At 36.2% G+C, this 24,025-nt stretch overlaps 1 protein-coding gene across 1 annotated transcript in view; it reads right to left on the bottom strand.

Annotated features, from left to right (window-relative positions):
• The window catches only part of LOC149568070 (protein ARABIDILLO 1-like), a 221,565-nt gene extending 211,350 nt beyond the window's left edge, over positions 1 to 10,215 (bottom strand). The window contains exons 1-3 of the mRNA XM_089821073.1: positions 8,519 to 10,215; positions 7,901 to 8,059; positions 7,526 to 7,606 (exon numbers count right to left, since the gene is read on the bottom strand). Coding sequence (XP_089677199.1) covers positions 7,526 to 7,606; positions 7,901 to 8,059; positions 8,519 to 9,880 — 1,602 coding nt within the window. The 5' untranslated portion in view covers positions 9,881 to 10,215. The remainder of the gene's footprint in view (positions 1 to 7,525; positions 7,607 to 7,900; positions 8,060 to 8,518) is intronic.
• Positions 10,216 to 24,025: the final 13,810 nt, after the last annotated feature.

The following is a 24,025-nucleotide window of genomic DNA, read 5'->3' on the forward strand; positions in this document are numbered from 1 at the left end:
AGCCATCAATAAAGTAAACATCATCAGTGTTAGTCTTTCCATCAAGAGTAATAGATCATATCCCTGTGATGTGACAAACCGCATTGTTACCAACTCTAACAATACCTCCATCATGATTTCTAAATTTAACAAACTTGTTCATATCACCAATCACATGATGTGAACAACCATTGTCTATAATCCAATCAGATTTCTTTTCAACTTGAGAGACTAGAGCTTTTTCTTCTCTAACTTCAATTTTAGGATTTTCTTCACCACAAATCCTAATTCATCATCACTCTCACTCTAAACTCTTTCCTCAAATTAATCATCTTCATTTGCATACAAACAGTCTCTAGGTCTTCTAGGCTTAAAATTTCTCTTATACTTTTTCTCTCTTTTAGGACACTTAGATGCATAATGACCAAATTCATTACAAGTCCAACATTTAAAGATTTTCTTACCATTTGGTTCTCTTCTTAGAAGCAAGGCTATACTTTCTTCAATCTTCTTGTCTTTTTCAGATCTAATTCTACTACTACTAGCATAATCTCCATGGGTGCTTGCACTTCTAGATAAGCATGGACGAACATAAGCATGGACGAACACTTAAGGCACTAAAAGTTGTCTCCACTCTTATTAATTCTCCAGACTGTCTCAAGCTTGATTATGCTGCTTCCAATTTTCCAAGCAAAGTTTCCCTAGTGAGCTTCTTGGTACAGGGTTTCAATAGTTCGATCATCTATACTACTTACTTGAATGGTGGTCTCAAAGTTTTCAAAATCTTCCATACAAACTCATCTTCTTACTTGGATCCACCACAGGATTTGATTCCTACAACAATCTCAGATATCCTATCAACATAGCTTCTCACAGATTCATCTTCCAACATTTTAGCATCTTGAAACAAACATATCCAATTCTATAATCTTACTCTTTTTGTATGTTTATCTCCTTCAAAAGTAGATTCTAAAGCTTGCCAAATCTTATGAGATGTTTCTAGTGATTTTACCTAACTGTATTCATTTTCAGGAAGAGTTATTTGTAAGGCTTCTCTGGCTCTCATATTGTACATAAAAAGATCTCTTTCTTCTTCACTGCATCCCTGGAGCTTGCTTTCTTCGACTATCTTCTTGTTATGCTTTGTTAAACACAATGTTACACGAGGACTCGCAACCCCCTCCCAAACCTCAAAGTACCTGTCCCCGTGACGTCCCCGCACCGAGTACTTGCATCCCCAAGTACCCCCACCTCGGCCATTCAGCAACCATGCTGTCACTAGAATGGGGACTTGGATTTCTATTTGGATTTTGATTTTTGAGTGTTACTATTGGGTATGTAGTATGTTACTATGTTGAATGTTCAAGGTTCTAGTTCATGTTGCAATTTTTCTATGTTCAAGTATTTTAATTTGGTATGCTCTACTAAAACATCATTTCATAACAAGCATTTCAAGTTCTATATGTATACTATACAACACCCCTCCTTGCCCCGTCCTCCCCTTGTCGCTGTCCCCTGGCCGTCCCCCCGCCATCTGGAAAATGATGGCCCATTTTCCCTCGTCCCACCTTCCTAATGTACCCTAGTACTAGTGTTACATTGGTTAAAAGCCAATATCCTAGACCCATTATAGCAAATGAGTCTTCATTTTTTCTTTCCACCTGTCATAGTTAACTCCATCAAACTTAGGACTTTCTTTTTTGAAGTCTCCCAGAGCTGTTAAGTTTTCTCTTCAAGGACTTAATGCTCTGATACCAATTGTTAGAATGTAAAGTCTACCAATATAACTATTAGGAGTTGAGAAGGCAAATAGACCCACTATCTAAACAACTTCAAAGGCAAGACCAATGAACCCATTGTCCAAATGATCTTTGTATTATTCCTTTCAGAATAATAAAAATAAACTATACTTGTACTTCCTCTTCCTCTGTCTTGTCAACCGGACTACTCCTCTTCTTCTTTTGATCTTGAGACCAAATCACAAACTTTGCATCCAATAATCCCTTGGATCGCTTACTCGCATTTACCAAACACTCTACTCTTGTTCGTAATTCACACACTTGATACACTACCAATCAAGGAAGATATCCTTCCTTTATATCATGCCCTCAAAACAATTCCTTGAGTCGTCCTTGAGGCTTTCCCAATTAATTACAATAGGACCAAATTAAGATAATTAATTATTTTGCAATTGCACAACATTGTCAGCTCATAGTTTTTTCAACTTCTCACACGTGCGACTCAAGACCTTGCGCACTCGCTAACATCATCATCAAACTATCCTTTATCATTGTACAATTTCACACATCATGATTCTATCTTTGTTAGGAGATACAATCCAATCATCACAAACTGCTTCTTAGATACTCTGTCTCTATACTGCTCTCTACAAATCAATCATATCTTCTGCATGTCTTCGACTTACTTTTGCACACTTAACCTCATCATCAGGACACAGTGTAGAACACGTCCTTAACCACGCTTGACCTAAACATCAAACCTCTGTCAATACAACCTCGATCTTTGTCTGCTACTCTATCAGTCTTCACAGAAACCATACTATGTTGTCATCAATGACAAACGAAGTCATGAATGCAACATATCAATCATGTTACCAATCTCCACATGCTCTAGCAATGCTTAGGATACTCCCACAAAGAAATACCTCTTGGTTTTAAGGTTGTTGGTAAATAACACCAAGTTCTTAAACTGGTGAAAGCTCTCTATGGTTTGAAGCAAGCCACTAGGGCATGGTACATGAATGGTGATAAGTACCTCTGTGACTCAAATTTGTACATCAAGACTACCCATAGTGACATCATCCTTCTAGTCATTTGTGTGGATGATTTGATCATCATTGGTAGTTTGGCATCTTTGATTCAGGGAATCAAACAGAGTTTATGCCAGACTTTTCATATGACTTATCTTGGGCTCATGCATTATTGCCTAGGTGTTGAGGTTTGGCACTTCTAGCATATTCGTTTCTCAGTCCAAATATGTCAAAGCTCTATTAGACAAGGTTCATATGTAGGATTGCAAGCCTACATCTACACCCATTAAGAAAGGTATGATATTATCAGCCAAGTTTGATTCTCCTCCAGTTGATGATACTACGTACAGGCAACTAGTAGGCATCCTCATCTACCTCTCTGGTACTAGACCTTATATCAACTTCACAGTCAGCTACATCTCACACTTTATGATAGCTCTAAAGGTTGATCATTGGATGCGCGCAAAATGTGTACTTTGCTATGTAAAGGGTACTACAGAATATGAACTTCTTTACTCTCAGAGTTCTAATCTGTTGATGCGAGTTTTGTATCACTTACATAACATATTAGGATTTGACTATTCGATATGGGATATCAAACATGCAACTCCTCTCTTGAAAAGTTATTGCTCATAGGACATGAGTATAACTCCAATGTTCTTTACACTATTGGATACTCACTCAATTTTATCGATGTGATTTGCTGGTAATCACGTAGGCGGCCTTACGCTATTCATTCAAGGATGACTTGGACTTTGGTGGAATGAAGGTGATGGTGACTCGGTTTGTGAAATGTGCGGAGGCAGATAATGTTGTGATGGAGTATGTGTCTGCTAGTGATGATGTTGATGGGAAAGCGATGGTTGTGGAAGGTGAATGGATGAGTTCTATCACTTAACTTACTTCTCTAACCTTCGACTACCCAACTACTCACTATTCTACTCTATTCCTATGAATGGAAGGTTAGCAAATGGACAGGGACCGAACCTAATGAGAGTTGACCAGCGGCCTCACTTCCACATGTGCAATGATTCAAAGGAATAATAAACTAGCTTACCACACAAAGCTTCCCAACTAGCCGCTAGGATGCTAGTGGTCTAGTATTGATCCCTATCAAACATTTACCAATGCTACCATACAACTATCCATCTACTTCAACCTCACTTAAACAACTTAAACCACTTGAAAAGAAATCTAACTATGTGGAAATAGAAAACATGCAATAATACCCAATGTTCTTAATCAACATGCAAATCGCAACAATGAAGAAAAGAGCAATTTTGGTATTATCTTCACAACAATTTCTCCAACCACTTTACAAATGAGAGCAAATGGCCTTTTATAGGGGCCAGAAATACAATGGACGATGGAGATCAAAACAAGATCAACTATCCAGATTGGATCCACAAAACCCTAATTAGGGTTGCCACCCCATCAGCCAATGAGAAGCCGCCACCTCATCAATGGACCAATGAAAAAAGTGCAAAAAGTGGCAACCAATGAGAAGGCACCAAAATGGTGGCCAATCAGAAATAGACACTTGTCCTATTCTAGAAAAAAGGGAAATTGCCACTTGGGCTTACATCAAATGATCTTCTAATATAAATCTTCCCTTTTCTTTCATTTTTTTAGCTAAGGCAATGAACTTAGCTAGCCTTTCGTTAACTTCTTCCATAGGAGGACAAGGTGTGTGCTTCGCCCTAAGTTTTGCTGACTTCACCACGCTGCTTGCTGCTTGTAGTATCCTTTCGTGATCCTTCTAATATTCTTTCACAAATCCAATAAAAGCATTGAGGGAGGAAAGGGTGCCCAAATGCTTTTTCTTGATAGCAACCTTTTCTAACTCATCCAATCTCGATCCAAGTCTTATCTCAGTGATATCCTCTTCTCTAATGTCTTCAAAATCAAGGGCTGCTCCCTTGTCGCTCATCATGGTCGTAATGGAAGTGTTGATGCCTAGGCCGTGATATGCAACTGCCTTTTGTATATCCTTTTATTGTACCGCCATTAGTATCGATTATTTGCCTCATTTTCAAGAATGGTGTTTTGGGCATCATATCCTCTTTGTCTTTCTTAGTGTTTGTCCGCTTGGGATTCCTACTTGCACTAACATCCTCCATGCTCATCGCCCTATTACGGGATGGTAGAGTGGTGGACCAGAAGGCAAGAAGAACCAAGAGGAGCAATCCTTAGACTAGAACGAAAGAAGGATGTCAGCTTAAGGACCCCTTGCAACTCTAGATGATAAAAATTCACCTTAACCAATAATCTTATAGCGACTTTTCGGAATTAGGACTTGACCTTAAGAACTTCAAATCCCTTGCATATCAGAAATTTATCATGCAATTTACCTCCAAATAAAATTACCCAACCTAGGGCAAAAATCGCAGCCTCTTGAAAAAATCAGAATTTTATCTTCCACAAATTTTGGCTCCCACAAATTTCGCCCTCCACAAAATTCGGCTCCCACAAATTTCGGCTCCCACAAATTTCGCCCTCCACAAATTTCGGCTCCCACAAATTTCGCCTTCCACAAATTTTGCCCTCCACAAATTTCGGCTCCCACAAATTTCGCCAAGCAAGAAGAGTGCAAATCTGCTCTTGCAAAATCACCAACACCTTGAAAAGGAGAAGTGAGAAGTGAGGAAGAAATGGGAGAGAGGCCTCCTCTTATACCCAACTTTTAATCTCTCCAAGCTAGCCGACTTGGACCTTGGGAGCAAGAAAAACAAATAATTAATGCAAAATTATGACCCACAATTAAATGCTTAGCTAAAATTAATTTTGCCATGATGAAAATTAACATTTAAATTGCCAATTGGACCAAAATTACAAGAGGAAAATAAATGGTGCCTTGGAGATGTTAAATATTTCCATTTAATGAGGATTTAGTAATTAATATGTCATTAAAATTGGATTTTGGCTAACCAAAAGCCATTTTTCAATATTAAATTACCAATTTCATTAAAGGCAAAAAGTTTTCAAGGCAATTTTAATATATTAAAGCCATTTTTTTGCAATTTTTACCCAAATTGATTTCACTATGCAAAAAAAAAAATTTGACAAAAATAAAATAAAATTTCTTCTAGAGCCAAAAATCGATTTTGCAATTTTATTTCACCATCACAAAAATTAATTTTCTTCACCAAAAAAATAAATAAAAATTTTCCAAAAGACCAAATTTAACAAAAATTTCATTTTTTGAAAATTATCCAAATTTATACAATTATATCCAAATTTTCAAAAGAAAATGTCTAAGTGCAAAATTTACAATTTTATCTTGCCAAGTTGGAATTAACTTTGAAATTTGTTCGGCCTAACGATAGAATTGGTGGCTCTGGAAAATCAAGTTGAAACTGGGTGAAAATAAATCTAACCTTTCTCCCACTGGCCCGAAAGTGTCCAAGGCTCAAAATTCTCAAAATTGTTGGACAATCCAAAAATTTGCCAAGGCGATAAAAAAAGGGGGGTCCCCAAAATTTTGGGGCGATGGTGTGAAAACCTCACAACATAATCCTTGACTCAGTGGATTAACAGATTCAGATTGGGTCGGTTATGTTGACAATAAAAAGTCAACATCTTGATATGTGTTCAGTTTGGGATTTGATATCGTCACACAAACCAAGAAGAACAAATAGGCAGTTTCTCTATCCTTTGTAGAGCTTGAAAATAGAGGGACAGTTAAGGCAGGTTGTGAAGTTGTTTCGCTTCATCGAATTCTTGGGGATATGCAAATGTCACTAGCAGGACCAACAACTTTGTTTGTTGATAACAAAGGCATAATCAAGTTAGCACGAAATCCAGTCTTCCATGAACGAACCAAGCATGTGAATATTCATTGTCACTACATATGGAAATGGTTTCAAGAGAGGACAATAGACATGCAGCATGTTCCTACAACAGATCAAACTACAAACATTCTCACCAAGCCTTTATCCAAATAAGTTTGTCAAATTCAAAAGATAGCTCGGTGCAGTGGATAGATTAGCCATTAAGGGAGTGTATTACGATAATAGATTGTTTATGTTTATATTTTATGGTTCTCTATTTTAATCTACTGTAAATAGTAGAATCTTTCTAATATTTAGTTAGCTCTTAGTTATCTATTAGCTAAAATAGAATATTTCTATTCTTGAACTTTATTCATTTGTATATATTGATCTATGTTAATATTAAGCAAGTATTTTACCAATTACTTCCCCTGATAGTTTAACCTGACATATACCCTACTTTAAATAATGTTACTGTCTATTTTTAAATATTATAGTAAGAAGCTTATAAATTTGTTATAATGCAATAACTTTAGGAGCAAACAGTAGCAACATTTTTTGCCATTAAATTTTGTGGTGCAATGTTAGCTCTTTGCCATTAAAATTCTCTTCCAATGTTTAGTAGAACTATCATTTAAAGTTGTTTGAATTCTCCTCCTTTCATTCCATTGATGGAGTGCTAAATTCATCAAACTGTTTTTTTAATTAGTACATAGCTTTCCAAATTGTATCAAGAACAAATTTTAAACTTCAATACAAACCAATTGTAATAGCTGCAAGGAACTAAACAGAGGAGAATACACTTAAGCTGAAAGAGCAGCAAATCAAAGTATTGGAAGTTGGTCAGAAACTAAATGTGATTATATATTAGACAAGCAAAAAAGATCAGCTTATATTCCCCTGTGTAATAATTCTATTTTATTTGTAACCTGATAAATAAAACATTCTGTGAGCTTCCTCAACGAAGAGACAAGAATACTTTTGCAAATCAAGGTTTGGAAATTACCAGAACCCCTTCCCCACCAGTATGCCATTTAAATACCAGATCCACCAATGCTTTTATGCCACCTGCCTCTGCAATTGCACCCTAATCATAAAAAGAATAACACCAGCTTAGATTGTTATGGAAATACAAATGAAGAATAACTTAATAATCTAGAAAACAACGAGCCAGAGCAAGATAGAAACCAACAAATACGACCATGGTCCCTTCAGTGATGGCATGGGCACTCAAAAACAAGAAACGGTAAACAGATGTACAAAATAGATATAGTGAGGGCAAATAGAGAACATTCTATTAAAGTGCTCAAGGGTCCCAAGTTTCATATTATGATTGCTTTTAATAATAAAGAAAAGAAAGATGAGAAGACACAGATAAAACCTTGTGCTCTTCCCCAACAGACAGGTTCCAAAGTCCCCCAGCAGCCTCCTCCGCAACCCATCTATTGGGAGACCTCGCGAGGGATGCCAAGATACTAATTCCTCCTTCCATTGCCACTGTTTTTGCTACCTCGGCATTGACTGACAAATTTGCTATGGCCTGTAGTAATCATTCATGTCGTCATTGGATTTGACAATTTCTGACATCTGCTCATTAGAACAGCCTACATTCTCCTAATACCAATGTGTCATTACGGGCATGAAATTGAGTCTACTAATGATAAATACAAGGCAATCGTGAGCAAATTCATACCTGAGGAGCTTGCTAATTGAACTGATACAGTCAATAAGTTTAAATTTACAAAAATAAATCAGAATCCCAATCTTCCAACAGTAAGAGCTTTGTGGGTGCTAATATGCAATATTCTTTGGATGTAATTTTTTAATCATGTATAGAATCTAGTACTGGAGTGACAATGAGTTGCCACTTCATCTCTCATGTACATTAGTAATGGTCGGTAATAATCAAAAATCGAGAGAATCATATACTGGTACTAACTGTTAATGATCACTGGACAAGAGAATCAAGATGCAAAAAGGTTCAGCTACAAGATATTACCTTTGCTGCTTCAGATTGTACACCTTCTCGATACGACCTAGCAAGATCCAAAAGAAAACGAATCCCGCCGCCTTGCATTACTGCATCAGCCCTGACAGGATCAACAGTTGCAGTCTCATCATCAATGACCACAAACGTAGCAAGTGCCGTCGCGGCTCTTTCCTGAACATCCTCCTGAGAGCTTCGCACAAGGCTCAACAAAACAGGAGTCCCGTGAGAAAGCCAGAAATCATCTAAGCCAGGCGTATTGCTTTCGGCTATTCTTAACAGCGCATGAGCAAGTATCCATTCCAGCCACTCTTTCAACTCACCTGACTTCCTAGCGTTCCTCTCTTTCCAAAGAAAAGCCATTCTATGCTTCCTCGATGATAAATTCTCGGCGGCATCCTTAAGAAGCGTCGTCAACCCCTTCGCCAAGTCCGTAAACTTGGCAAGCAGCACCTTCGTCTTTGAAAACGCCACAAAATCACTTGCGTTCTCCAGAACGCTGCAATTAAGAGCACACAAAACCTTCAGACTTTTCGAACACATGAGGCGGAGAGTGACACCGGACGTTATGTCAGTGCGCGAAACATCAAGAGCCAGCAAATTGGGCAAAAGACGCCAGAGATATGAAGCCGCAAGCCATTTGATGTTTCTTGAACCCGCCACAGACAAATACTTAAGCGACTTAAGATTCCCAAGCGCACTCCCATCAACGCTCAAGCAATCCAGCAACCCTAACTCCACCAGGGCCGGGCAATGCACCGCAAGGGCTCCGACAGCGACGGCGTCCACATCTTTAAGCCCACTCAATCTCAGCTTCCTTAGCTTAGGGCAACACAAGGCCACAACTCTGATAGCGTCGCTGGTAATGTGTTCGCAGAAATCCGGGCCCAGCTGCAGGACCTCCAGCATTCTGTGCCTCGCCGCCACCATACAGAGCGTAGCGTCCGTTAAGTCCCGGCAGGACTCAGCATTGATCTCTTTGAGATCTTTGGCCTCCAGATTTATCAAAATGTTGGCAGAATTGGCTCCCCGGAAGCGTATGCTGCGCAATTTGCTGCAGCGCGTGGCCAGAGATTTGGCCGCGGTGGCGTCCAATGTGTGCGCCCTGATGTCCAGAGAAGCCCACAGGCACGAAAGCGCGCCCAGAAACCTCCATGTTCTGCACACACAAGCAAGGCTTGCCCTATCCCTGTAATTCACTAGACCAAATATTGCCACCATGGTGTCGTCCGGGAGAATCGACCAATCCACCTCGCGTTGTTCTTCCACAGCTCCATCTTGTTGGTCGGCAACACATTGTACAGCAACGTCGGCTTCAATTTGAGGTCCGCTTATCGTGGCATGCAGCACCTTTCTCCTAACCCTTCGATTCATTGTATTTTCCCGTCAACAGTTCACCACCTTCATTCTTCAACGCCTGTTACGCGCTACGGCGGCTTGATAGCTGCTCAATTGCAGAGAAGAGCACATTGAACTTCAAGAACCCTTGCCTGGTTGCCAGGTTTATTTGGCAGGGACTCCCTCACGTCAAGATTTTTCTGTGATGAAACAATACAGAGAATTTTTAAATGGGTCCACTCGGTCAATGATAATGAAAAAGATTTAATCCAATATATGAGATCAGGTAGTATGTATAGCTATGGAACTTGAGAGCTGCTGTGAGATCAGGTGGTATGTATGGCTATAGGATTTGAGAAATAAATTTTGTCCACACTGATTGAAGCTTTCTACTCATAAATAGTTTATTTGTTTTTTTATATTTCTACATGTCTATGAATTTTAATTAAACAAGAGTTTTCTTGGAGCCTAGTCCCTTTCTTTGTGTAGATGTGTGATAACTAATAGTGCAAAAAGTTTAATGTGATAAATTGATTATACATTGTTCTTTTATTATTAATATATAATTGTAATAGACGGTATATTTTGTGATGTGTAGATGTTGTTGTATTAAATCATCTCAATTTAATTGACTTTCCACTAAGTGTCATATGACTCATTAAAAGTTTAGGTAAAATAGTGAATTAATATTTGACACAGATTTATTTGTAAAAACTTTAACGAGAACTTTAAGTAAATAGTTTAATGTATTTCAATTACTCAAACATGGTTTATTAAGGGTAGATACATCTTAAAGAAAGAGCAAAATGTGGCTATGATCTTGTTAGACTTTGAAAATGGTAATAGATTAGAATGGCTCTTTTAGCATAGGAATGCTTAAGGCTTTTGGTTTTCCTGATTTCTTTTGTAATTGGATTGAAGTATTATTTAAAGACTCTTCTACAATTATTGATGTGAATGGCAATCTAACTAATCATATCCCTCTCAAAAGATCAATTAGGCAAGGTCGCCCTTTTACCCCCTCCCTCTTTGTTATAGATGTTGATGCTCTCTTTATTGGTCCTCCCATCTAAGGTCTTGTTCTTCCAAATGAGGATATGCTTATTAATTCTCAATTTGCCGATGACATTGCTTTGTTCTTGAAGTTAGATGAAGTTAACTCTGTTGGAAAGTTTAAGGAAAGGTAAGGTGGGGGACGGGGGGGGGGAACGGGGGCACGGGGGGTGTGAATCAGTACCATCTAAAACTTTTAACACTTAGTAACCTTTTACCCTCTTGATTACTAAACTCGGTTTACATGCATATTCATCACAACATTTGTTGAATAGCAGTAGAAAAAATCAAGTAGCAATGACAATAAACATGCAACACTCATCCATCAACACATTTGACACAAAGATTTGGTCTCGCAAAAACCCATGGTTTTAGGGATAAACTGCAGTGGGGATGATACCCACAAATCCTTCACTATTATAGCATAAAGATTACTTAGTTAGAGCATACAATGATGTCACTTCTAGTGACATGCCTTGTTAGGAGTACTACATGAGGACCTGCTAAAGTCCACCTTGCTAAAGGGTTTTACCAACACTCTTCAAGTGTGTGCTCGGTTAGGAGATCTACAACATACAGCTTGTTAAGGCCTATCCTAATTAAGGGATTTATGAAGTACAATTACAAATTTATATTACTATAAAATTGATCTATAAGTATGCATCTACCTCATTCTTATTTATATCCTTTATGCTCTATATTGTTGCATCACTTTCCTATGATTGATTTGACCTAGTTCATTCTCTATCTATGTTCTAGTACAACTTAGCTAGATCTGCAAACAATCATCATATCAACAACTTATAATTTATTCTCAATATGTCCTTCTAAAGAAATCATGTAGCTTCATCAATATGTGACCTAATTAGGGTTTAGATCTTTCTAGAATACTTAGACAATCAGATCAATGATTTGCATTCATTCTCCCTTACCAATATTCATTTATTTATTTTCATTGGTTAACATTCTTGCATTGGGATCCATAAGATCATGCATCAATCCCGATACATCTCAAACCAACATCTTCTCAATCTTCATAAACTATTTCCTAGCTCAGTAGAATTCAAACACATATAATTATGTATATTTACAAACTTTAATATCCATCTTGTAATGCTCGGTAAACACTAATTGATCTTCTTGGCAAAGATGATGTCCCTCAGTCATATACATGCTCAGTCATAACTATGTTCAGTTATCGTATTATTCAGTTGTTATCACCCATACTTGTTGTAAAATAGGTGCATCATTTAACAATTGTGTTGTTGTTGATTTGGTTATAGGACTCTCTTTATATGCTTTCTTGTTTCCCTCCATAACATCCTAATCTATGTTTACATAATCATCTATATCAACAATCATTATTATTTCTATTGTGCCCGTCACCATTTGTGGAATATTATCAATCACTTCATTGATTGTGTCCATTATATCTTCACTATTTAGTTGTATGTGCTCTTGTGGCTCTATATCATCTTCATTTGCGTGCCCCTCGTGCAAATGAAAAATCATCTTCCACAACTTATCACTATCTTCCTCAACTTCTTGAGTTCTCCCTTTTATGATCCTTAATGACATGCTCTCTGTCATGAATCTCTTATTGTGGTGTACCATGGCTTCGTCAATTGCAAGTGTTGACCTTATGGTCAAATCATTTGTCAATTAGTGCCTAAACACTTAATCATTTGGTTGGTTACAGAGTCTATCGAGCTTTACAAGCAGAAAATAGTGTAAGCCAAGCTTCATAGAGTCTAACAAGCTTCACAAGCATAAAGTAGTGTAAGTCGAGCTTCACAGAGTCTATTGAGCTTCATAATGTAAACCAAACAAGTAGTGTTAACCAAGCTAACAGTGTCTACCGAGCTAGTTGTGTTGACCAAGCAAAAGGAAGGTAGTGTTGACTAAGTTGTAGTGTCAATCGAGTTATCCAGTGTTTGTTGAATCATAAGTGCTAACCAAGTTCATGACTACTCCCAAGTGATCAATGCGGACCATGCACCAATGCTAACTGAGTGCCAGAGCTTGTCGAGTTGACTGTGTTGCCGAGTGTCAAAATATCACCCAAGTGGTCTTCAGAACCCGAGTTTCAGCAGTGAGTCAACTTGGTGAAAATTGTTGAATATGATGTTGTAGCCTACTCTAGAAGGTAATTAGCTAGATTGGTATATATGTAATATATCTTGTGTGATCCAAAGTGTGTGTAACAAAGTAATAAGTATGGATGTGAATTAGAAGAAGGCTACAAGTAGTATAAAGAAAAGTAGAGTATTATCTATCATAGCAAGGTGATCAATTTACATCAAAGGAATCTTGTTCAACAAACCGAGTTGCAAATTAGAGATCAAATATTGGTTCATCCCAACAGGTGCATCAATCAAATCCTCTTACAAGGTGGACTTAGCAGTCTTATGTAAAATCTCCTAACCAAGTGCATACTTTATTATATTGTATAAATCCTTTTACAAGGTGGACCTAACAGTCATTATTGCTCCTAACAAGGCATATCACCAAAACTGATTAATTGTAAGATTTAACAGACTAACTTTTTATTGTGGTACTAAAGCTTGTGGGTATCATCCCCATCCCAGTTTTACTTTCTATTTGGAAGGTTTCTGGGCTACCAAATATTGTGGCAAGTGTTATGAATGTTTTATTGCTTTTAGTCTTGCATGGATGCAATTAGGTCATATTAGATTGTGAAGGTTTAATTGGTGAATTCCCCCCCCACTAGTCACCTAGTCTATCCTACATTTCCAACAATTGGTATCAGAGCATTGGTTCTCACATTAGAAGTTTAGCATCTTGAGAAATGATTAGAGGTAATGGAAATGTATAGACTGGAGAAAAGTATTGAAAATGAAAAGTTGGATCTATAATTGGTCATGGATCAATTCAAGAACATGAAGGAGCAACTCTCTCAATCCTTGCGCAAAAGAAAATAACTAGTAGTATAAATGAATGACAATCTTTACACAGAAGAAAGAATTGAAGACATTTGCCAAGATAGAAGTTTAGACAAAGCTGATGTAGTAATTAAAGACCTACTTGAGAAGAATCTCACTCTACATGATGAAGTCAGAAAACTGAAAAGAAAGCAAGAAATTCAGTCAGCTAGAATGTGTGAAAACGTAGAGAAAAAGGGCATAACAATAAAAGAGAAAAGATTGCTAACCAAAAGGATAGAAGAAAAGGAAAATGAAATTTAGAACCCATCAATTCAACAAGTAGATTTGATGAATCAACTCAATTGTGCAATTTAAGAACTTATCAACTTGAGGATATACAATGAAAGATTGCAGAATGATCTTGACATAGAAAGGCAAACCAATGAAAGAATGATGAAATCTCAAGAAAGCATGAATCAATTGAATGAGCAAACTCAATTCAAACACAAAGGCAAAGCTGGATTAGGCTATACAGATGAAGGTGAATCATCACAACAAGGAGCTTAGAAGAACAAAAGGCCTACATATAATCATTGTGGAAAAATAGGGCATACATCAAATAAGTGTTGGAGCAATGGTAAATCAAAATTCAATGGAAAATGTTATAGTTGTAACAAACAAGGACATATAACAAGTGAATACACAGAGAAAACCAAGTTTGAAGGAAAGTGTTTCAATTGCAACAAACAAGGGCACAAATTGTCAGAATGCAAGACCAAGAAATGGAACCCAGCTGAACAATTTGTCAAAGCTATCTTTGGTTGGGATTATAGCACATGGTGCAGATGTCAATTTTGTGGTGAGTATGGATGCATTGGAGCAAATTGTATAAGAACTCACACGAGGAAGAGAGACCCTACAAAGAGATGTTTTGTATGCATATAACTTGGACATCTAGCTAGAAACTATATGAACCAAGGTAAAGTTGAAGATGAAAAGAAAGAAAAGGCTAACAATATTAGAAGTCAAATGAGGCAGCAATGGATAAAGAAATCTCTAGAGAATGTAAGTCAAAGTCATGAAAGTGTTGACACCAAAGTCAATGAGTTGGGTGACTCACCTATTTCAAACTAGTTATCCATGGAGATTATTATAACTATGATTCAAAGGAGACATTTCATATCAGTTCCTAGTTAATAAGCAAAAAGATCCAAATCAACATTTCAGATGCATTGGGATCATCGAGTTGGATAACAGTTGAAGTAATGTCTTAGACCTTATTGAGCAAGGTCGAGTTGCAAGACCTTACTGAGCAAGGTCGGGTTACAAGACCTAACCGAGCTTGATACAAATGGCGAGTTTAGAGTTCTAACCAAGTATTGAAGACTTAGTCAAGTTGAACAAGCTATCACCAAACTGTCTTGCGTATGATGCATTAATGACAACTTAAAGATAAAATTTGGTTAAAAGGCCAAAATTGAAGGTTTTGTTTTTCACCGTGAATTTTAGATCGTATAGAGTAAAGCATTCCAAAGCCTCAAGCAATTTAGTGTGAATTTGTCAGAGTTTATTCCTCCATCATCGAACATAATGGCATCTTCATCCAACAACAAAGTTAAGAAAAGTTTTGAGATGTTGGTTAGAGGTGTTGAGCGTGAAATCTTGGCATTCAAACTTTGTCCAATGATCATGGAGGAACTAGACCTAGTCAGAGCACATTTACAAATTCCTCTGAAGGTACTCTTAATCCATAATATTAGGTCATGTTACCATTGTTCAATTCAAGAATTGGGTCAAGAATATGAGGAGTTATGTGTGGATGGAAACTTGAAATTGAGCATAAGCATCTTGAAACAAAGGGTTTAACCCAAATTTTACATATGCTGAGGGATTTTCAAGGAAAATGGATTAGGTTTATTCTGAGTCATGTCCTTGACATACAATTATGGGTCGACCAATCCATTGAGATAACGAAGATGATGATTCATAGGGTTACTAGGTTGCCCATGACCAGCAAAGCAAAGACAACAAAAACCCTAGGTCAGGTTAAACTAGCCAAAAAGACTCTTGCTGAGTGGGATGGCAGAGGAATGAAGGTTAATGGAGTCACTGACATGGAAATTAAGTTTGGAATTCATGTAATTGCTCACAAAATTTACAATTCTAGCTGACTTAATAGTGTTTCATGTGAAGTTGTTGACCTAACATACAAAGTGGTAAAAACAATCTATTATTTGACCTCATTGAGCTACAACTGAGCCAGTTGAGCAAGAATATGGAAAGCATCCGAGTGTCCAAGACAAATCCATGTAAGTTTGGCTCACTCTTGACATGCTTATTCTTTTATGTTCAAAATTTTTTTCCTTCCAAGGGCACTGTAGTATGGAAGAAGGATATACCTATTATATATCAAATCAATGAATTCATAGCTTATATGGAAGATAATTTTGAGGGCATCATGCATGCATGTTTTGAAACCTTTAAAGAATGGATGTAGAGTAGGTTCAAAATATCCAAACAACTAGTTGATGATTATGATCAAGATATATGTTTCCTTGTGGGTTGCAACAAAGTACATATTTAGGTAGTTAGGCTTAGAGTAGCATGGATAAAAGCTCTTGGTTATGAGGTAAACATTGATGACACAAAAAATTTCATTGAGGCTCTTGTCAATGAGCCTATCGATACAAAGGCACCATATTTTGGCACATACAAAGAAGCAAAAACCAAGATTTCTTTGGAAATCAATATACCTTAGATCTTGAAGAGAGGAAGAAAGAAAGTTGAGAAGATCCAAAAAGAAAGTAAGAAATTTGATTCCCCTCTTTTGCCCATAGAAGGTAAGGGTGATGATCTTGAAGATGAAGAAGGAGAAGAGGAACATGATGAAGAAGAAGAATCGGAAGAAGAAGAGAGTCCCAAGGAAAGGGGGAAAGTAATAATAAAGAAACGTACAAGGTCCTCTCCTGCATTATTCACCAGAAGGCTTGCCAAGTCAAGGAAGAAGCTTAGACTTCAAGATGAAGATGATGAAGAATAAGGCTAGCAAGTAACTTTTTAGAAGTCATCTCCCACCTTTGAAGAAAGGTTAAGAAGACTCACAAAAGGAGGAGGTGTGTCATACTTCAAATCTCTTAAGTATGAAACTAGGAGTAAGGAAGAGCAAAAACAAATTGAAGAAGCCTTAGTGGCAAAAATGACTAAATGGAAGTACTCTCCAAGCCAATTGAAGATTCAAGTTCCAAATATCATACTCAAGGTAGTGGTACCTCAATGGAACAATTTTGTATTAGTTGCCAAGGATATCAGGGAACAAACCTTGAGGAAGGTTATGCCATATCTTTTAGACAAGGAAGTGAAGGAAGCACTGACCAAGCATGAACAAAAGCTAACTCTTAAGTTTAATGCATTCATGATTTTGTCAAAAGTATTGAATTTGTTGTGCAATCAAATACAAATGCATGAAAGAACATCTATGGATTGCATGTTGTAAATCCCACTAAAGAAGTTTTACAAGTAGATGATGTTGATGATGAGGAAGATGATGAAGAGGATGAGGATGATCAAATAGTAAGTGAGGATCTTCCCAAGATTCAAAATATTCAAGATTCTGATCCTAAAAAGATTGCAGTAGAGGTAATGGCCTCCCTTCCTAATTCTCTAAGCAAAACATTGGTTATATCAAGTTGATAGAAGGTTGTTACCAAGTCACAAACAATTGAGTTAAACATTGTTCCATTGAGCACTCAATTGATTGTTGGAGCTATCTTACCATGTGCAATGATGAGTCTTGTTACTACCACTTCATCAACCAAGTAGTAGGCTCCACTCTTCATAGCAATAGGTTAGACCGAGTCACAACAAGGTATTGTAAATACTCCTACTATTGTTGTTGTTTCTCTAATAAGTAATGTTGTTTCAGTTACTAGTGTTTCAATAGTAAGTGCAATGATAGTTGAGGTTAAGTCTCAACCAAGCACTAAGGATTTGAGTAAAGGAAAGGAAATCATTCCTTCCTCCGTTCCAAAGGAAAAGGGTAAAGAGCTAGAAGCCTCCATTGATGAAATTGACCTAGATGAGGATATAGTTATTCCAAATTGGGATCTTTCCAATCTCACTTCTGATCAGATGGACACCCTTGGAGAGCTTTGGAAGAAAAGGGAAAAATAATAGAAGCTGAGAGCAGAAAGGAAGAAGTGGAATCAAGTGCTAGAAGACATAAAAGGTATATTTTTTGATGCACTCAATATTCAAATTGATGAAAAGAAACCTATATTGGACCAACTTGTTGACATAGTTCACAAGTTCAATAAAGATTTTGAGTGGCCAAAAGACATTAAAGGTATATTTGTTGATGCACTTAGTATTCAAATTGATGAAAAGAAACCTATATTGGACTTGTTGACATAATTCACAAGTTTAATGAAGATTTGAGTGGCCAAGACAAACTACTGTAGAGGGCAGAAAGAAAGTTTGATAACAAAGTTTTGGAGAAGGTGGCACAGAAAATTGCTATTAATCAAGTGGAACTATCTACTATTCTTGTTACTTTTATAAGTTTTATAAATATTGTTGTTTCCTTATTTGTAAAGTCAAGTAATACTACAAATTTCACCAAGGAAATAAAGGACAAGTTGTCTAAGATAGATACTAATCTGAAGGAAAGTGCACATCATTTGTAACTTGACCTAAGCACTAGCTCTGCACATTTCATCTAGATTAGGTATCTAATAGACTTACACGCATAATTATTGAGAGAAGAAGCCATAATCCAAGCTACACTAGCAGATATTTAGAGTTTGATAATTCCTAACATGGATATAATGCAAAAAATATTGTTCATACTAAAACATTAATCCATGACAATACCTTTTCAATTTTTGACCATATGATGGAATTATTAGTTGAAGTGCAAATAAATTTGAAAACCTCCAAATTTTGCAAGATAATTGGGACATAATGTCCATAATTTTGAAGGTACATAGTGATTTCCTTTCACATTTTGTTGTTACCTTGTAAATATGCATTTTTGGCATTTGTGTCAAAAAGGGGGAAATAGTTATATCATGTGTGTGTCATGTGTGTGTGTGTGTGTGTGTGTGTGTGTGTGTGTGTGTGTGTGTGTGTGTGTGTGTGTGTGTGTGTGTGTGTGTGTGTGTGTGTGTGTGTGTGTGTGTGTGTGTGTGTGCGTGCGTGCGTGCGTGCGTGCGCATGTGCACGAGTGTGCGCGATGGAGAATGCAAAGGAGGAATATATCTATGAAGGGGGAAATATATGTACAATAGAGCTACAAAACAATTTTGAAAAAGCAGAAAGAGAGTCAGTGTCAGCCGAGTATTAGCACAACAGTCAAAATTGAGTTACAGACCCAAGCACATTGATAGGGGGATTTTTGACTTATATTTTTGATGTATTCAGAATTTTGGTATGAGAAGTGTTTTTGTCACTAATGCCAAAGGGGGAGATTATTGGCCTTATGGTCAAATCATTCAACAATTAGTGCCTAAACAATCAATCATTTGGTTGGTTATAAAGTCTATTGAGTTTCACAAGCATGAAATAGTGTAGGCTGAGCTTCATAGAATCTATCGAGCTTTACAGTGTTAAATCTGTAAATCTAACATCATACTAGTCTAATTACATAGATTGTATAGATCTGATAATGCATCAAATCCCTTAGATATATATAATTGTCATTCCCTTTATTTTGATCAACATCTCCTTGGAGGAATATAGTTAAAGACTAACTTAATCAACTCAGTTTAACCACTAACTAAAGGTAATTCTCTATTGGACATCGATTTGAAGAAAGTAATTAAGGCCGACCTAGATAGGGACATGTTCTTTCTAAGGACATGCCCCTTGGTCGCTATATTTATGTAGGATGTGAATGTGGATAAAGGACACACAAAAAACATAAGGTCTACTCCTTTAGCATTATTGCCCTATACAATTTGTAGTAGGTATAAAAAATTTGCAAAATAATTATTATACACCAAATAACACTTCATATACAGGTTTGATATATTCAAGACCACCTTCAGCAAGTCTAGAAAGGCATTATATCAGTTTGGCTATTCAAAATTTGTAGAAACTTTACATGGTATTAGAGCTCTAGTATTTGAATCTAGACTCTACAAATTGACAGCCAGATTTAAAATATCTAGCAACATCCTTCTACCTTCAATGGCTAGCGCAATCAGACCCGAAGACAATTTTGATGGAAAAGAACACTTCATTGCTTGGAAATTCAAAATTATGATGATTCTTGAAGATAATTATGTGAAACAATTTGTTGATAAAGAATCCAAGAAGCATGATGCTGACCCTCATAAAACTATATGGAGTAAATGAAACAAGAAAGCCATTCAAATCATATTAGATGGAGTTAAAAATGAAATAGTACCTATGTCAATGAAACATCAGACAACATGTAATATGATGAGTGCATTATTAAATGCATATGAGGTTAACAATGCGACTAGAACCCTTGCACTAAAAAGGCAACTAAATCATATACATATAAAGAAGGGAGAATCTATGAATTCATGCTTCTTAAGGGTGGCTTTTCTAAGAGATGAACTTGAAAGTATAGGGACCATAATTGAAGACAAAGAGCTAACACTTATGGCTATAGATAGGTTACCGAATTCATTGGAAATATTCTCACAAGGAGTAAGTGCTAGAGACAATTTTCCAGATTTAATAGACTTAAAGGAGATTTCCTTTAAGAAGAATCTAGGAAACTTAATAAAGGAGGAAAATTGAAAACTGGAGATGAAGAACTTCACATGCTCAACACAAATTCTTATAAAGGTAAGAAGAAGCACTTCAAGAAGAAGAAGAAGAATAAAAGAATGACAAACCTAAGAGAGATTTATCCAAAATAAAATGCTTCAAATGTGAAAAATTTGGACACTATAGATCTAATTGCCATGAAAATACAAAGCAGGAAGAAAACTAAACATTACATGAAAGAAGAAAACTATGATCCTAAAAAACATGTATTATATTCTACACTATCAAATAAAGTATCAAGCAAAACATGGGTAATTGATAGTGGATCATCTCAACACATTACAGGATAAAAAGAAGTACTAGACTCAATATTAGAAGAAGCTAATGACGAAGTTACCATAGGTGATAATTTCACTCATTCAATCAAAGGAATAGGGAACTGCACCTTGAAACTAAAGTCGGGTATTTCTCTCCATCTAAAAAGAGTACTCTATGTACTAAGAATAAAGAGGAATCTAATTCTGTTACATAACTTGAAGATGATGGAAATAATGTTGCATTCATGGATGATAAAATAATGACTTGATCTAAGAAATTTTCATTTAAGAAATCAAAGTTGATTGGTCAAAGAAAGGGATACTTGTATGAATTAAACATAGAACCTATTCAAGCCTTAATTCACAAAGCTATTGATATAAACAAAATATGGCAAAAAAGGTTAGGACATCTAAACATCAAAGCCTTATTGATTATGGAGAAGATGGTTACTGGTTTACCTAAGTTGAACAAAGATCATTCAAGCATATGCAAAGGATGTGCTCTGGGTAAGAACACCAAAAGTCCATTTCAAGATAGCACTGGAAAAACTAACAATGTTTTGGAATTAGTCCACTCAGATTTACGTGGACCTATATCTATTCCTTCTCTTGGAGGATTCTGGTATTATACATTTTTTTATGGATGATGTCTCTTAGAATACATGAATTTACTTCTCAAAATGTAAAGAATCAAAAGAAATTCTTAAGAGATTTAAATAATTCAAAACCTTAACTAAAAACCTATCAGGACACAAAATTAAAACTCTTGAGACTGATAATGGAGGAAAACACACTTTAGATTTGTTTAAAGATTTTTGTAAAGAAGCAAGAATTAAAAGGGAGTATATTGTTCCTTATAACCTACAACAAAATGGAGTAGCAAAAAGGAAGAGTATAACAATTATAGAAGCAACAAAAACTATGATATTTGATCAAAATCTAGAATATTATCTTTGGGCATAAGCCTCATATACTGCTGTCTATATTCAAAATAGAAGTCTTCACTCCCACCTTAGAGATAAAACTCCTAAAGAAGTCTTTTCTAAAGTTCAACCAAATATAAGCTGTCTTAGGATATTTCGGTGCCCAGTATACATACATGTTCCAAAAGAAAAGAGCACCAAGTTAGAACCCTCCAAGAGGAAAGGTATTTTGTTGGGTATAGTGAAACATCTAAGACATATAGAGTTTTCATAACTGGTTAGAAAAACATTAAACTTAGTAGGGATGTAATATTTGAAGAAGATTTAGCTTTCAAAAGAGCCCTTAGTTCTAAAGATCCTACACATATACCTAGTTCTAAAGAAAGTCACGGATCTGAGTTTTAGAGGGAGAACACTAAAGAAATTAAAGAAATTGAAGATGAAATTCAAAATCTTAATCTTGAGGAAACTCAAAATCCTAAGAAAAGACCACTTTGGGCTATTAAGACTGTAGAGGAAGCACAAGACTTTGCTGCTACATTTGGAACCTTCAGAGAAAGCAAAAGACCCAAAAGATTTTCTAGTTATGCTGCAAACATGAGTGATTTATCTAAATCAGAACCAACCAATGTTTCAGATTCTATTAAACATACAACTTGGAAGGATGCTATGATGGAAGAATATCAATCCATTATTAAGAATGATGTTTGGGAAACTGTTCCAAGCCCTGAAGGAAAATCTGTTGTTTCTTCTAAGTGGATAGTTAAAATCAAGCATGTTGCCGACAGTAGCACCAAAAAATATAAAGCCAAATTCATAGCTAGAGGATTATCTTAGAAGGAGGGAATTTAGTATGAAGAAACCTTTGCTCCAGTTGCTAGATACACCTCTATAAGAGTAGTCCTAGCTATTGCAGCATCAAAGTGATGGAAAGTACATCAGATGGATGTGAAAACAATATTTTTGAATGGAAAAATTATAGAAGAGGTATATTTGGAACAAACTAAAGGATTTGAAACTCATAACCCTAAAGTCTTTGTTTGTAGGCTCAAGAAAGCTCTCTACGGGATTAAATAGGCTCAAAGGGCATGGTATGAAAGAATTTATAAGTATCTCTCTAGTTTAGGATTCTCCAAGAATGAAGCTGATCCAAATTTCTATTAAAAAAAGGATAAAGATGATATGATAATTTTGATACTATATGCTGATGATTTGCTAATAACAGGTGATGATCATCTTTTAGATCAAGGCAAGAAAGATCTAATCAGAGAATTTGAAATGAAAAATTTAGGAATCCTTCATTACTTCCTAGGACTAGAAGTATGGAAGAACTCTGACACCATCATACTTAATCAAGGAAAGTATACATTAGACATCTTGAAGAGATTTGGAATGTGGAACTGCAGACCAATGTATTCTCTATGGAGACTAATCTATACAAACTTAAGGAAGCAACAACAGAATCACCCTCCATAGATTCTACTATTTACTGACAAATGATTGGGTCTCTTATGTACTTGGTAAATACAAAACCTAGTATTTGCGATGATGTTAATGCCTTAAGTCAATTTATCTGTGAGCCAAAGGAGATTCACCTAGTTGTAGTCAAACACATTATGAGATACTTACAAGTCACTCTTAACCTTGGGCTCAAGTATGAGAAAGTTGACTTGGACTTACATGGGTTCATAGAGTCAGATTGGGCTGGAAGTGTTACTGATAGGGAAAGCACTTTAGGATGTTGTTTTAGTTTAGGCTTAGCAATGATATCTTGAATATGCAGAAAGCAGGCATCAGTAGCATAGAGTTCTACAGAAGGTAAATACATTGCCACAACAATGGCCTCTCAGGAAGCAATTTGGCTTAGAAAGTTACTTGTGGGATTATTTGGTCAACCCATGAATCCTACTATTATTCATTGTTATAATTAGAGTTCCATAAAGCTTTCTGTGAATTTAGTTTTTCCTGATAGGTCCAAGCATATTGAAATTCCTTACCATTATGTAGGAGATATGGTAGACAAGAATACTATAAAATTAGAATTCATTTACACTACAGATTAGACAACATATATTCTTACCAAACCTCTCTCTTGAGTGAAGATAGATCACTTCAGGAAAATACTTGGTATGGTTGAATTATAATACATTTGTATTCTTTAAAATTAATGAAATAATTTTGAGTTAAAATTATTATTATCATGCTATTGACTATTATGGGCTCACCATTTGTATTCATTGTTTAAGAGGTGAAGATCTCTGAGAT

This window comes from Cupressus sempervirens, chromosome 3 (genome assembly GCF_028749045.1).
Source record: "Cupressus sempervirens isolate cs-2001-9-10 chromosome 3, ASM2874904v1, whole genome shotgun sequence".
In the NCBI taxonomy this organism is placed as follows: Eukaryota; Viridiplantae; Streptophyta; class Pinopsida; order Cupressales; family Cupressaceae; genus Cupressus; species Cupressus sempervirens.